The sequence below is a fragment of the Rhincodon typus genome, chromosome 11 (genome assembly GCF_021869965.1).
Source record: "Rhincodon typus isolate 14 chromosome 11, sRhiTyp1.1, whole genome shotgun sequence".
Lineage (NCBI taxonomy): Eukaryota > Metazoa > Chordata > Chondrichthyes > Orectolobiformes > Rhincodontidae > Rhincodon > Rhincodon typus.
Window position 1 is genome coordinate 23,740,150 of NC_063342.1, and position 17,160 is coordinate 23,757,309.

A 17,160-nucleotide genomic window follows, 5' to 3' on the forward strand; every position below is an offset into this window, starting at 1 on the left:
TTCAGCTGAATAGAAGAGCTTGGTTTAATATCTTATCTAAAAACAATACTCTCTCACTGAAGTCCCAGCCTTATTACACATTCAAGTCTCCAGGTATGAGCCTTGAATTTCCAATTCTCTGACTTAGAGGCAGAAGTGGCACTGAGAACTCTGCTTAAGACCATGAGTCATAGCAGCAGAAGTAGACCATTCTGGCCATTGAGTCTGCTCTGCCATTCAAACGAGACTGTGGTTGCTCTGACAATTCTCAGCTCCACTATTTAAGATTACTCTCACTTCCCAAACTGCTTTCTATTTTTAAAGGGTTTTTTTTAAATTTTAATCATGCGTATCTTCTCACAATTTTTTTACATAATTATTGACATGCCGCAGTAAATGGTCCATGAAAATACAACATAGTCTTGAACTTACTCATGGAAAATTCCTGCAACAGTCACTCCCCAGAGATTCAGACATGATCTCTGGGATGTATATATTGCCGATATTGAGTAAAAGGAGCTATCTGAACTGACACGTGATCTGAATGGCATTCACACTGTTGTCTAGTTAATCCATAAAACTACTTTTCACTGTATATTGGTGAAAAGGCCGAGGAAGAAGAACTGTATATAATAACCAATATCATTTATAAAGGACTGGATGCACCAACGGCTGATGTTGGGTTCATTACTGAATTTGTGACCCAATATTAATATATCAGCTTTATAATATGTGAAGCCATCCCTTTTTTTGCATGAAGCTGTTGTTGGATGGTATATATGTAAGCACATCTTGCCGAAATACGTAGCCCAAAAATGGATATTAATGCCTGTAATTCATGAAAACTTTGCAGAAATTCATGAAAATTTACTGTGAATTTAGAAAGTTCGCACAAAAAAAAATTCCCTTCTGAGCAAAACATAATTGCAAAAACAACAACCTAGGGATAGTGCAGTGCAGAAGGTACTCAATAATCTGTGCATGATTTAATTAGAGATGGCACTGTTAGTCCCAGGAGATATTACTGTGTTGCCTGACGAGGATAAAATGTTCTTTTCGAGTTATACATATATTGAAAATTGGATCCAGTCCACATCATGATCCTTTGAGGACTGAGGGACTTTTTTTTCTGCTGTGAAATCCATCCTTGTCTTCACCCTGAAGTGACATTCTGTAAAATTCTAATACTGGCTCTAATAGAGCAGTCTGAGAACAATGTGCAGAACACATGGACTCAGTCTGCAATTATGGCACACACGGAAGGAATTGGAAACTTCTAATCTTGTATTATTTTTGGACACAGTACAAAATAAATACTCCCTCAGTCCAAAGAGGATTAATAAAAAGAAGTGCATAAGTACACAATGAACTTATGTGTATGACCCTATCAATCCAAGCTTAAGAAACTAAACTTCCACAACCATATAGACCGCATTTTTCAAATATATACTTAAGCATTTCAGCTGCTAGGTGTGTGTGTGTGTTAGTAATGTAGACATCACAATACAAGAGCAAAGGCAAGATGTTGTGACAAAAATAGATAAAAAATTTAATGTAGATAATACATATTTCACAAAATTTTCAATACTGTGGGGGAAACATCATTTTTGAAAAATGAATTAACATTTGAATACGTGAAATTGGGATACCTTGTATAGGCTAATGTTTAATGATAATCTGTGTACACTTCAACATGGCAGAACAATAGGAAAAGTTGGGAGGGGTCTTCACTCTGACAGCAAAGTCTAAAATATGATCTATAAATTGTTTAAGACATAATGCCGTAAGATAGTCATTAAGCTTTCCATTCACCGCGAGTTATCTAGTGCCAAATTTTATTGGGTTTGTTTTAGGAAATAATTTAAACAGTTTGAAAACTGAAAGCCATACTCAAGCTTGCATCACTTCTGCTGCTTCTAACTCATAGATTGACTTACCACTGTCCAAAAATTCATTTATCTTTCTAACTATAATTTTTTTTTATTTAAAAAACAAAAAAAAAATTCCTTTCTTCCCTGTGACAGATTTTAAACAGATTTTCTTCTGCTGCCAGCCGTGGAAAGGTTTTGAGATTTTCATTGTTTTACCATCATAAATAATACTTAAACACGCCACCTTTTTTTAAATATATAAAAAAGGTAGAAAACAGAGCCATCATTCCCTCTTTTTAAGGCATTTACACTTATAGAGTTTGGAAGTCTTTCATGCGCCACATCAACTGACCAAATTGATTCTCATTCCTATGTGGCCTCCATTGTATTAATACCGGTCCCCGTACCACTACAGTGTTGTTCTCATTGGTTACATCCCTTGATGCACAAAGACTTGTCTTGAAGTTTACACTGCAACCGGACTGTTCTTGGTGTGTGTTTCCAGTTGCTTAATGCTGCTCACTATCTTCTTCTGATGTCCAGAGAGAGTAACTCCCAGCTTCATTATATCACTAGAAAAGAAGATAACAACAGTTATGATTTTCTTTTGTTTTAAAAAACACTTTGTTCCCTTTATTTTTCAGAACTACTAAATCCACAGTACAAACAAAGGATTCATGCCTGTCGTTACATACCTTCATTCTACTTCCAACCGAATTTGCCTTCATTACACAATTATAAGTGCATAGTGTTATGGCTTTGATGTCACATTGTGTCAACATGAAAGGGACAATGTAGTTTCAGAGACAGGCAAACATTCCAATAGCAACCATAACTCTTGAGGCAAACACAACAAAAACAGGAGTTCTGAGTTTTCCACTAGAATGTAGCTTTGTATCTGCTTAAGTTCAGCCTCAGAGATACAGACTTCTTCCTAGACCTTTGCCTTATTGTACTATTCACAGCCTGCCATCTACTGACATAGAAAAGCACATAAGTAAAATCTGAAACCGAGATCTGTTTTATCACATTTCAGTTTCAATTCCGACCGATTTGAGGAACGGTTGTACTTTTTGATGCTAGAATCCAACAGCAAAAACATGTGGGGACTCCCCTCAACACTTTGATCTACATGTGATACATGGTAAATACAATGGGCAGGATTTCCCAACCTGCCATCAGAGAGTCGCAGGTGGGATAACAGAATATTGAGAGGCCTGAATTAGAGTGGATGTGGAGAAGATGTTTCCACTCGTGGGAGAGACTAGGACCCAAGGGCACAGCCTCAGAGTAAAGGGACGACCATTAGAACTGAGATGACGAGGAATTTGTTCAGCCAGAGGGTGGTGAATCTATGGAACTCATTGCCACAGTGGGCTGTGGAGGCCAAGTCATTGATTGTATTTAAGACAGAGATAGATTGGTTCTAGAATAGTGAGGGGATCAAGGGTAATGGGGAGAAGGCAGAAGAATGGGGTTGAGAAACACATCAGCCATGTTTGAATGGCAGAGCAGACTTGATGTGCTAAAGGCCTAACTCAGCTCATACATTTCATTGTTTTATGATCTTATGGATGTGTCTATAACTGCAGTCAGGGAATGCTCTAAAGAGGGGTAATTGGCTGGTGGCAGCTAAACTACCCCTCACTCTGAAAGACAGATAGCTGCTGGCCATCTGATTGCCCAGCAAATCTATAGTTCCAATCATGCTATGAGGAGAAGCAGCCACTGCTGGAATTATAAGCCTTCCCACTAGTACTGTCGGCGCAGGGTCCATGGTAGGACAAAAAGGGAAGACCCGGGGTTGAGGGAAGAGGTAGAGGTTGGGATTTTTGGGTGGTTGGGTGTTGGAAGAGTTCCTGATTTCAGGATCAGTTGGGGAGGGAGGCTCCAGGGGATCTGGAGAGCGAGGCTAGTCATAGAAGCATCCACCCTCCTCTGTTTCCCACCTGAGACCCAAGCAGGATAATCTGCCAGGATTCCTCATTATCCCCAAACTCCACCTACCGGCAACAAAATTGTGGCTATGCAAGCAGCTCTTAAGTGACCAATTGCAGGTCTCAAATGAGGCAAAAGTGGGTAGGAAGAGCTTTCGCCCGCTCTGAAACCTGCTGCCAGGTTGGGGTAGCAGGGTGGAGGGAAGGCAAACCACTGAGTTTTGCAGACAGTCCCCTCACCTGCAGACACGTTCAGGGGTGACTGTAAAATTGCAGCCAATGTTAAACATTGAGGGATATGGAGAAGACAACTGCCTCTGACAGCACAGGAGACCCAAATGTTCAAACATTTTGGTTTGGTTGAATGCAAATTGGGATATGATCTCCTTCGTGACGTGTCTGAAAAATGTGGCAATTATTTCCAAGCTGTTACTGCATTGAGCATTCCTGCTCTTCCTAGCTGTACAAAGAATTGATCATCCGCAAAAGAAAGAAGAAACTTGAGCTTTTTGGAGTTGCCTTCAAGAGGTCCATGTGCACACTCCCCGTTGGCGTTTGAAAATCATCACTGGAGTCTTACAGAACCATAAGATTCAGACTGTTTCACTTTGGACCGCTGGTTCCTCATTTCACTTTGAGGATCTGAGGCAGTGATTGCTTTACTGTTGATGTCAACTGCTGAATGGCTTGGGAAATCAAGTCCCAATCCATCTTTTCCTTTGTTGTCATAGATACATCATAGAAAATGAAGATACAGTGGCTGCATGTAAATGCATGTATTTATCATGACAGTACCATTTTTGGTTTTGAGGTGAGAGGATGGTGGAACCTGATTTTACTCTTACTAAGTACTCACAATGTTATTTCAAGAAGAGACAATGGACAGCAATCAGAACAAGCCTCTTGGCCTAGTTCAACGATACTGAGTGAGTCTCTCCACCTGTGACTGAGGTCAGGTAACTCAGAGAACAGCAGCAAACTGGAGGAATTGTTGCCTGTATGGCTCAGGACCACATTAAGATATATATCCACCCTGAGCCAATATCTCTGAATGCCCAGTTAATTAAGTCAAATTTCAAATGAAATGTAATAAAATGAAAAGGGAGGGGATGTTAGTTGGTAGAATGGATCAGACATTGCAGTTCCATCTCTTGGGCTCAGGTGGATGAGATGAAAGTCTTCTCTATCTCCTGGTTGTAAGTGACCTGGTCGGAATGAGCTTTGCCAATCTCAAACCCAGTGGGCAGGGACACAACTGTCTCACAATCAGCATTACAAGGCAATTTTACTCAGAGATAGTAGGAACTGCAGATGCTGGAGAATCTGAGATAACAAGGTGTAGAGCTGGATGAACACAACAGGCCAAGCAGCATCAGAGGAGCAGGAAGGCTGACGTTTCGGGCCTAGACCCTTCTTCAGAAAATTTTACTCAGATGGCTAATGTCCTGTGGGTGGCAACAGGGATGTTCTTTTTAAAGCTGAGGTTTTTGTACACTGTTGTTTCTGTTTTACTAATAGTGTAATTGGATTTTTTTTTAAACTGAAAACAAACTCTGCAGGTTCAGCCAGATTGGAAAGGACTGCTTCCTTTTAATATACTGCAGCTTGCAGCAATTGATACGAGCCTGTTGTTCCCCAGTTATAAGCAGGGACAAAAATCAAACTACTCATTCTTGGCTCAAATGGACAAGTTTCCGATTTCCATCTCTGGTTATAATTCTTAATTTCCAACAGCAGTGTTTATTCCTGTTGAGGAGAACATTTGGCACAGCAGTAAGCTCCCAGGACTATTTTTTTGAGCTGCTAGCCTTCGATCAGAACTTGTTAGATACAGTAGCAGGCATTTCCTGTTTTGAACATGCTTGGTCCAGACCTTTTTTGTTCTCTTTATGGAATCATCCGTTAAATTGCTTGGCATTCAGGATTTTACCGTCAAGAAAAATTGATTGGCAGTGTCTTTCTAACTAAAAATGAAGATTTTATGTCCATCTTTGAAACATTTTGTATACCTAGGAAAACTGTTCCTAATACTTACTGGACTTACAACAGCAGTCTTGAAACATACACAGCACTTCCCTATTCAAATAAATTGAACACTGACCAAGAAAAGTTACAGTTTCCATTTTTTAAAAAAAAATCAATGCTATCAGTGAATATTTAATGCTTGTCTAATTCTATTTAATTATTTGACTTAGAACAGGTCAGCATCTCAGTATATATGTGCAACAGTTCACATTAATGCAGTTGTCATCTAATGTATACTTCATTAATCCTATTACATGAGTTGTTGCATTAACCCATCTTAAGAAAACATTTTCAAAAGCCTCGAAATGGGAATTAAATCTTGAATTTACTAAGTTGATGAACTATTCTTCAGTAATCCAAACAGCCGTATTACTCTACGAATCCATGAGATCCTTATTCAGTGAAAACACGAAAGCATTATTTATATTTAAGTTTGTGGTTGTGCACACATGAATGAAGATAATTGTTTTTTGTTCCTATATTAAGGACCATAATGGCAGTGCTATGATAAAATGCTAGGAAACAATCCATTCCATGCAACTGAAAGGATCCATGCATTTGGCCCATAGTGCTGTTTTTAAAATACTAATATTCATTGCTTTAACACGTTAATGTGGGTCTTCAGGTTGTACAAAATGTCAGCTGACAGTAAACAAACCTGCTCGATGGCATTAGATCTGAGCCAAACAACCTTATATGATCATGAATAGAGCTACTAAAAGGTAGGGTGAGAATTACTAACTTTTCAATTCCTCAGATCTGATTTTTAACTCTGGCCAGGAATCATGCATGCTGGATTTGAATGGAAAGCCCAGATGATTTCGTTATGACCTTTACTGCTGTTACAGTTCTGCTTCTGGTCAACGATAAGCCACAGGGAATGGAAAGTGGGGGTTACAACAATGATAAGGGCATTGGATGTCAAGGGAAGATAGTTTTATTCTCTCTTTTTGGAAATGATCAGAACTTGGTATTTATTTGGCATGAATGTTACTTGCTACATATCAGTCCAAACCCAAATGTTGTCCAGGTCATTGCTGCATATTGACTTGTCCTGATTCAGGATCTTAGCAGTCACAAGTGATGCTGAACATTGTGCAATCATCAGTAAACATCTCAAGTTTTGTCTTTATAATGGAGTGATGAAGCAGCTGAAGACAATTGAGCCTAGGACACTACCCTGAGGAACTCCCGCAGCAATGCCCTGAGCCTGAGATTTTCTCTTCCAACAATCCAACCATCTTATTTTGTATTAAATATGGCTCCAACTAGTGGAGTCTTTTCCCCAGATTCCAACTGACTACAATTTTGCTTGGGCTTCTTAAGCCACACTCGGTCCAAATGCTACCTTGATGTCAAGGGCAGTCACTCTCACTTCGTCTCTTGAGTTTAGCTCTTTTGTCCATGTTTGAACCAAAGTTACAGACCAGAGCTGTTGATGGCACCTTTGAGGGAAATGCTTGGGAAAAGCTACCTACATCTAATTCAATGAAGGAGGTGTCGAGGCCTTCTGGCCAGCAGTATATGATTAATAGCCCCCTGCAAATGTTGGCTAAAATCCATTGGCCCATTCCAGTTGATGGTGTGGCCATGCTGTATTATTAAAGGCCCACCTCACTGGGTAGTTAGAATGCTCACTTGATCAGGCAGTATTCCCCTTTAAAGCTGTTAATGATGGTCCTACAATATACTTATGGTCCTAATTGCTATTGCAGGACTCAGTTGGATGCAAGCGCACTAAGTTCACACACTCTGCAATCTATTAGAGACGTAGGCCACAAAGGACATTTTAATTTATCTCTGTGGGGCTGGAAGTTGCCCAGTAGTATCACAGGCTCCACAAATGATCCTGTGCCTTAATGTATCCTTCATCTCTTCTCTTCCTTCTCTAAAACAGGACCTCCTTTCAAACTAGTACCAACCTTTTCTGGATACCAACCAGGCCCCTCAACCAGTTGTTAGCTGGGAGCTAATGAATGATTAGGGGCACTCAATGTTCCCCACAAGCCACTAGCCCTATGTTCATAAGGATCAGCCCTCAAAATGAATGGAGATTGGACTAATCAAATGCTGTACTAAAGAATATAGCTTTGAAAGCTGCAGTCAGCATTTTGAAGGTTTTTTAAATGAATAAAATTATAGGCCTTTAAGCTAAAATTAAGTTACTTGATTTTTATTGGTAGATTATGAAGAAAAGGATGAGCATTCCTTTTAAAAAATGCTAAGAATATTAAAGACTCAAAAAGAATGCGATAACATCAGAAAGCACACAGATTGAAAATCCACACGTACCACAGCCTTTCTCTATACTACAAACGATATCACCAAAAACTCCAAAAAGTTTCTCAAACATGACTTGCCTTTCCAAAATCCATGCTGACTCTTGTCCAGTTTTATCATTTTGTTCTAAATGTCCAGCTATCAAGCTTTTATAGGGTCATAGGGTCATGGAGAGATACAGCACAGAAACAGACCATTTAGTTCAACTCATCCTTACAAACCAGATATCCTAAATAAATCTAGTTCCATTTGCCAGCATTTAGCTCATATCCCTCTAAACCCATCCTATTCATATACTCATCCAGATGCCTTTTAAATGTTGTAATTATACCAGCCTCCACCACTTCTGCCAGTTTATTCCACATATGCACCACCCTCTGTGTGAAAAATTTGCCCCTTAGGTCCTTTTTAAATCTTTCCTCTCTTGCTTTAAACCTATGCCGTCTAGTTTTGGACACCCCACCCTGGGGAAAAGACCTTGTCTATTTACCCTATCTATGCCCCTCATGATTTTATAAATCTCTACAAGGTCACCTCTCAGCCTCCGAAGCTCTGGGGAAGATAGCCCCAGTCTATTCAGCCTTTCCCTTTTGCTGAAACCCTCCAACCCTGGCAACATCCTTGTAAATCTTTTCTGAACCCCTTCTAGTTTCAAAACGCCCTTCCTATAGCAAGAAGACCAGAAATGCACAGTGTACCAAAAGTGGCTGAACCAATGTCCTGTACAGGCTCAACATGACCTCCCAACACCTATACTCAATGCACTGGCCAATAAAGTCAAGCATACCAAAAACCTTCTTCACTTTTCTATCCACCTGTGACTCCACTTTCAAGGAACTATGAACCTGTACTCCAATGACTTTTTGTTCAGCAACACTCCCCAGGAATTTACCATTAAGTGTATAAGTCCTGCCCTGATTTGCCTTTCCAAAATGCAGCACCTCACATTTATCTAAATTAAACTCCATCTGCCATTTCTCAGCCCGTTGGTCCATCTGATCAAGATTCCATTGTACTCTAAGGTAACGTTCTTCGCTGTCCACTACACCTCCAATTTTGGTGTCATCTGCAAACTTACTAACCATATCTCCTATGTTCACATCCAAATCATTTATATAAATGACAAAAAGAGTGGACTCTGCACCAATCCTTGTAGCACACCACTGGGCACAGGCCTCCAGTCTGAAAAGCAACCCTCTATGTTTTATAGTAGTTTGCAACATTATTCTGACTGCTGACACCAAACCAGCAGGTCTATAACTTTTCCCACCACCCTCTATCTCCCTTCTCCTTTCTCAAATAGTGGGGTTACATTTGCTAAATTCCAGTCTGCATAAACCTTTCCAGAATCTAGAGAAACTTCGAAGATAACCACCATTGAACACTCTGAGATGAAGCTCATCTGAACTGGGGGATTTATTAACCTTCAAGCCTATTAACCTTTCATCTACTACTTCTTTGTTGATAACAGTTCTGTTCAGTTTTTCAATTTCTCAGTCCTTTCTTTGTTTCGAATTTCTGGGAGACTCAGATCTTAGCACATTAAAGGTCTGTGAAGACAGACATAAAATAACTGTGAAGTATCTCCACCACCGCCCCATTCTCTCATATCAACCTCTTGTCCCAACATGCATTTAACCCAAATAATCTTTTCCTTTTTACGTACTTAAAGAATCTTATAAAGTCTGGCTTTCTGTTCTACACCACTTTGTTCTCATATTCTTTTTCCGTTTCTTGATCAGTTACTTGGTCCTCCTTTGCTATGTTCTAAATTGCTCCCAGTCCTCAGATTTATCATTTTTTCTAGCATTCTTATGAGGCACTTACTTTGATTTAATGAAGTTTTAACTTCTTTTGTGAACGGTAGTATATGTATCACTGGGTGTTTGTGCCGAGAGGACTATGTAATCTGCTGTAGATCATGCAGTATATCCTCATATATTAGTCATTGCCTGTCTGGGACAGACAAATCTTTCATTGTGTTTTCCAATCAACCATAGCCCACCTGCCCCTCATACCTTTATAAACTTCCTTTCTTCAGTTTTAAGACCCTAGTTTCACCATGAATCATATTTTGTTCAAACTTAATGAGAAATTTTATCATATTACAGTCACTATTTCCCAAAGCCTTCTTTACAACAAGGTTATTAATTATCCCTTTCTCATTACTCAGTACTAAATCCAAGATATCCTGATGCCCAGTTAGCTTCATAATGTACTACTCCAGAAACCCATCTGGTATACACTCAAGGAATTTATCCTTCATAGCATTAGTTCTGGTTTGGTTAATCTAACCTATGTAAATTGAAATCTCCTCAGATTACTGTATTACTCACATTACATACGTCTGTAATTGCCTGATTTATACCATGTTCAACATTACCACTACAATTTGGTTACCTATAAATAATTCCAACCAATATTTGCTGCCCTTTGCTGTTTCTTGGCTCCTCCCAAACTGATTTTTTATTTTCATTTGTAGGATGTGGGTGTCGCTGGCTGGCCAGGATTTATTGCCCATCCTTAGTTGCCCTTTAGAAGGTGGTAGTGAGTTGCCTTCTTGAGCCACTGCAGTCCACCTGCTGTGGGTTGACCCACAATGCCATCAGGGAGGGAATTCTAGAATTTTGACCCAGCAACAGTGAAGGAAACAATAATATATTTCCAAGTCAGGATGGTGAGTGGCTTGGAGGGGAACTTGGAGGTGGTGGTGTTCCCATGTATCTGCAGCCCTTCTTCTTCTAGATGGAGGTGCTCGTGGGTTTGGAAGGTGCTATATGAGGATCTTGGGTGAATTTTTGCAGTGCATCTTGTGGATAGTACACACTGCTGCTACTGAGGGTTGGTGATGGAGGGAGTGGAAGCTTGTGAACATAGTGCCAATCAAGCTGGCTGTTTTGTCCTGGATGGTGTCAAGTTTCTTGAGTGTTGTTGCAGCTGCACCCATGCAGGCAAGTGGGGAGTATTCCATCACACTCCTGATTTGTGCCTTGTAGATGCTGGACAGGCTTTGGGGAGTCAGGAAGTGAGTTACTTTCCACAATATTTCCAGCCTCTGATCTGCTCTTGTAGCCACTGTGTTTATGTGATTAGTCTTGTTGAGTTTTTGGCCAATAGTGGCCAATAGTTTTTGGATGTTGATAGTGGGAGATTCAGTAATGGTAACACCATTGAATATCAAGGGACAAAGGTTAAATTGTCTCTTATTGGTAATGTTCATTGTCTGGCATTTGTGTGGTGTGAATATTGCTTGCCACTTTTCAGCCCAAGCTTAGATATTGTACATTTTGCATTTGAACAGGGAATGTTTTGGTATCTGAGGAGTCACAAACGGTGCCGAACATTGTGCAATCATTGGCGAACATTCCCACTTCTGACCTTATGATGGACGGAAGGTCATTGATGAAGCAGCTGAAGATGGTTGAGCCAAGGACACTACCCTGAGGAACTCCTGCAGAGATGTCCCGGAGCTGAGATAACTGACTTCCAAAAACCACGACCATCTCCCTATGTGCCAGGTATGACTTCAACCAGTGGAGAGTTCACCCCCTGATACCGATCGAACCCAGTTTCGCATCATTTGGTCAAAAACAGCCTTGATGTCAAGGGCTGTCACTCTCTCACTTCATCTCTGGAATTCAGCTCTTTTGCTCAGAAGGTTGGAATGAGGTCAGGAGCTGAGTGGCCTTGGTGGAACCCAAACTGGGCGTCACTGAGCAGGTTATTGCTGATCAGGTGCTGCTTGATAACACTGTTGATGACAACTTCCATCACTTTACTGATCAAGATTCTACACCTTGATCCTTCAAAGACCTTCTCTTACTAATGTACTAATCGTGTTCATTCTGAAGAGTGCTATCCCACCTCCTTTTCCTTTCTACTTATCCCTCTTCAACATTGAATATTCTTGGCTATTCAGTTCTCAGTCTTGGTCACCCTGTAGCCATGTCTCTGCAATGGCAAGTAAATCATAGCCATTTAGCTAGATTTGTGCATTCAAATATTCAAACTTCTTTTTGGAAATGCTGTGTGCTTTTTTTAAGTAGAGAGCTTTACGCTCAGTGAAGAACACTGGTTTCTCTATTACAGTTCATATTTCTCATCAGAGTTAGTTGACATTTTGCACAGAATTTGGTGTTTTAAGCGTACTACTTTGAACTCTTTTATTCAGAGTTCGATAGGCCTCGAGACCAATATCATGAACTAGCCTATATATAAACCATGGTACCATCTTAATACCTCTGTGCATGTGCACTGCTGCCCTCTGATTGTGTTAATGAAGAAACAATTAAATCAGAACAAGATTCTGTGTGCCTTCACATGCTTATAAAATAACAGTGGCTAAACTTCAAGAGTGCTTCATATTGCTTGGGGGCATTTGTAGGATAGTTGTCAAAAGCACTTTACCTATTTAACTGCATGCAAAAATTACAAACATAGAATCATAGATCATAAATCCTTTAGCATTTGACCACTGTTATAGCATCAGAGATGCTATCAAATTACTTGTTGGTAAAATAAATATGGTAAATGCTATCCCTAAATAACAGGCTTTAGCCAATGTCTATTTCTACCTACTTTTATACATCAAAATGAATAGTTTGGAGCTATCTGCCTTAAATTTGCACCTGTCTCTTCTGGGAAGTGCCAGAGGTTCACTCTGAATTGATGTTCACTTAACTCCTTTGGACTGAGGCTGGGAATTCATGGGCTCAAGTCCATCTTGTTACATTCATCAGAATCACGGTGAGAGAGAGGAATTGATAGCTGAAACCAGTCTGTTAAAAATTACATTGTATTGCATTTACAAGGAGAGCAAATTGGTGGTATTAAAAGTTCTGGGTTAATGGAAATCATGCTTTTATAGCTCATCACTTCCAAATATTACAATTTCTACAACAATTGCACCATACGATTTTGCTTCTTTCTATGATCAGCTGCTCTTCGTTCATCTGCGAGCTCTGGAAAGATTCAGCAACATTTAAATCTTCTCCAAACCGGGCATCAAATTGCCAGAGTTATCTCAACCTCGAGGTGACATTACTGCTCCAGACTGCACTGGAAACCAACTTCTGACCCTGAAATGATATTCTTTTCGTGATATTTGGTAAACTTTCATCTATTTCCGTCCTCTCTGTGACCAAGTGAACTCAATCTCCTGCTCAGACTGTTATGACTACAGTTCCTGATCAGAAACAAAACCCCACAACTTTCTTCAAGATTTTATGATGTCCTCCAGCATTGGACTCTGTACACCTCCTGCATCCTAATTTCTCAGGTACATCTGTCAGTGTCCCCTCAGTAACTCTCAACTAACTTCTGGTCATTGCTAATTCCACCTTGCTTTCAATACAGACACAACTTGTCAATGCTCCATGATGATTCCACCTCCCTATCCATAATTGCCCCACATTGAGATCTCTGACTATAACTCGCATCGTCTGTTATCTCCCATCTAGTTACCTTTATGGTTTGGAGTTTATGAACCTATTTTTCTTTTAAACATCTTTTTACTTCATCCTTCCTAAACACAATTCTATTATCTCTTTTCATTATTCTGTTCTCAGTTACACTGCTTCCCAATTCCTTTCCCCAACCCTTCAGTACACTGCAGTCTTTAGAATCATAGAATAGAATCCCTACAGTGTGGAAACAGGCTCTTCAGCCCAATAAGTCCACACCGACCCTCAGAGCATCAAACCCAGACCCATCTCCCTAATCTACACATCCCTGAACACTACGGGCAATTTAGCATGGCCAATCCACCTAACCTGCACATCTTTGGACTGTGGGAGGAAACCGGAGCACCCGGAGGAAACCCACGCAGACACGGGGAGAATGTGCAAACTCCACACAGACAGTCACCTGAGGGTGGAATTGAACCAGGCCTCTGGTGCTGTGAGGCAGCAGTGCTAACCACTGAGCCACCGTGCCATCTTTCTGCTCTCTTGCCATCATCCCAAGCTCAATTCTCCTTAAGATCAGCCTACAGCTTCTCTGTTTGCCTGTCTCATCATCCTCAGGAAGGATCTGACACCCTCAGTACTGGCACATTCTGAGCAACAACCTCAATTGTCCCATCCCGCACTCTCGTCCATCTTTTCACTAATCTTGCCAATCTTCTTCCTTCCTATCTCACTCACCCATCTCACTGCTGACCCTATGGACTCTGCTATCAGATTAGCTCTCAGCAACCCACCAGATATTACTGTCCTGAATGTCTGTTCACTTGTGTGAACTCAATGCCATTCATAAACTTACAGTGGATGACTGCATAAACATTCTGGCATTAACACATATCTGGATGATGGATGATAACATCTTTTGCTTTAATAAACTTTCTGCACCCTGGCTACATCTTTCATAACTTGTCTTGTCAAGATCATCATGGTGGAAGTCTGACACTTAGCACCAAGTCTCACCTTGGTCTGATCCCTTACTTCTGTGGAAACGTCTCCTCCTTGAGCATCTAAACTGTTCCATTCCTCATGTAAGACCATAAAAACGCAGGATCAGAGGTAGGCCTTTCAGTCCATTAAGTTTATTTCCCCACTCAATGACATCATGATCCAACCATGACTGCACTTTTCTGCTTTATCCGCATAGCACTTCACTCATCCCATGTCTCAATCAATAACTCTGTTCTCAACCACCCTCCCATGTGCAATAATGATTTTGTATTGAGGTATCTTCACCACTTTCCTACCACAGCTTCAGCACTGCATATCTTCTCAACATCTAATTCATCAGACTCTCCCACCTCTGAATTCACTACTTTTTATTCTTCTGAATCCCTTCCTCAATCTAATACCCATATTTCCAGTCACCCCATGACCTTGCCATTTAACATTGTCTTGCTAGACCCATCAAATCAATGACAGATAAGACCATTTCTGATAACTTCCTTTATCATTGTCCACCATGTCTCCCTTCTGTACCCCCAACTTTACTTTTTCTACATCAGCCACTGGAAGGAAAAAACACCTCCCAAATTATCAACAACTGCACTTTCAAAATGCCAACTGTCTATCCTTTGATCATTGGCTCACCTTGACTTTTCTGCTCAATCACATGCTCGACTCCAACTTCGATGTCCAAGTCCCTAATAAGTCATTATTCTCTTTTACACTGGCAGCTCACAGAGTCATAGAGATATACAGCATGGAAACAGACCCTTCGATTCAACTTGTCCATGCCTATCACATATCCTATATAAATCTAGTCCCACTTACCAGTATTTGGCACATATCCCTCTAAATGCTTCCTATTCATATACACATCCAGATGCATTTTAAATGTCGTAATTATACCAGCCTCCACTACTTCATCTGCCAAATCATTTCGTACACATACCATCCTCTACGTGAAAAAGTTTCCCCTTAGGTCCCCTTTATATCTTTCCCCTCTCACCTTAAACCTATGCCCTCTAGTTTTGGACTCCCCAACCCCAGCGAAAAAGCTTTGCCTATATACCCTATCCATGCACCTTTTATTTTATAAACCTCTATAAGGTCACCCATCAGACTCCAATGCTCCAGGGAAAATAGCCCAGCCTATTCAGCCTCTCCCCATAGCTCAAACTCTCCAACCCTGGCAATGTCCTCATAAATCTTTTCTTAACCCCTTCCAGTTTCACAACATCCTTCCTGCAGCAGGGAGACCAGAATTGCATGCTATACTCCAAAAGTGGCTGAACCAATGTCCTATACAGCCACAACATGACCTCCCAACTCCTATACTCAATGCACTGTCCAATAAAGGCAAGCTTACCAAATGCCTTCTTTACTGTCCTATCTGTCTGTGACTCCACTTTCAAGGAACTATGGGCCTCTACTCCAAGGTCTCTTTGTTCAGCAACCCTCCCCAGGACCTCACCGTTAAGTGCACAAGTCCTACCCTGATTTGCCTTTCCAAAATGCAGCACCCCACATTTATCTAAATTAAACTCCACATGTCACTCCTCCGCCCATTGGCCCATCTGATTAATATCCCGTTGTACTCTGAGGTAATCTTTTGCGCTGTCCGCTAAAACTCCAATTTTGATGTCATCTGCAACCTTACTAACCATAACTCCTATGTTCACATCCAAATCATTTTTATAAATGACAAAAGCAGTGGACCCAGCACCGATCCTTGTGGCACACTGCTGGTCATAGCTCATATTTCCATTCCCTAAAATTCAAGGAGAGTTGGGGATTATAAGATCAACCGTGATGTCATAGAATGGAGAGCAGACTCAATGGGATGAATGGCCTAGCCTTGCTCCTACGTCTTTTGGAACACAGACCTGACTGGAGCCCTCCTTGAGCTCTGATTTGGACTAAACTGTCGATCATCCAAATCACAGCCGCAGTCAATTTGCTGCTCTTCTAACCATCAAACAGACACAAAATGCTTCTTCACGTGTACCCTTGTTCTGCCTCATTCAGTTAATTAATCTGCTGAATGATCAGAAAACCTGAGAGGCCTTTATTTCTTAAGAAAATTAAAGCACATGAGCAAAATAAGTCATTAATTGACTTCAATTCTTTCCAGCGATGCTCAACCTAAAGCATTGATGTTGACTTGCCTCTGAAGTAGTATTTCATTCAGGTCAGATAGAAAACCTCAATGGTGAAATAAGATTTAATTACCCTGGTGTTAGTGTTACACAAAGCTTGCAAAACTAATGCTAATATGACTCCAGTAGTTGGATGAGTGTATTCTAGTGTATTGTCACTTGTGGACCTCAACATGTATTCCTAATGTTTGCTTAACTTCTTCAAAATGTTGTAATGCCACTGAAAAAGTTAAAAAACAATTGTCTTACTCCGAGGCCAATTTTGCCACCATATCGCAGGAACTGTATCCTGCTCCCGTGAAGCTATCCTTGTATTGTCCCATCCTGACACCGTCAAGCCAGTCACCGACGGAGCGGAAAGCTGTAACGTCTGTGTTGCTCCGGTCAAGCAGCAGATTTGATGGCCTAATTGGAAGGAAATCAGGAAGGCAGGAATAAGTACAGAGCATCATGCATGAAAATAACAACTAACAACAGCAGGGACTTCCAGGCTACATGCAGGTTTTAA

General features: G+C 40.7%; 1 protein-coding gene across 2 annotated transcripts in view; it reads right to left on the bottom strand.

Annotated features, from left to right (window-relative positions):
• Positions 1–1,576: 1,576 nt before the first annotated feature.
• Positions 1,577–17,160, bottom strand: part of epha3 (eph receptor A3) — a 236,833-nt gene continuing 221,249 nt past the window's right edge. For both annotated transcript variants that reach the window (XM_048603132.1, XM_048603133.1), the window contains exons 16-17: positions 16,902–17,057; positions 1,577–2,422 (exon numbers count right to left, since the gene is read on the bottom strand). In XM_048603132.1, coding sequence (XP_048459089.1) covers positions 2,317–2,422; positions 16,902–17,057 — 262 coding nt within the window. In that variant the 3' untranslated portion in view covers positions 1,577–2,316. The remainder of the gene's footprint in view (positions 2,423–16,901; positions 17,058–17,160) is intronic.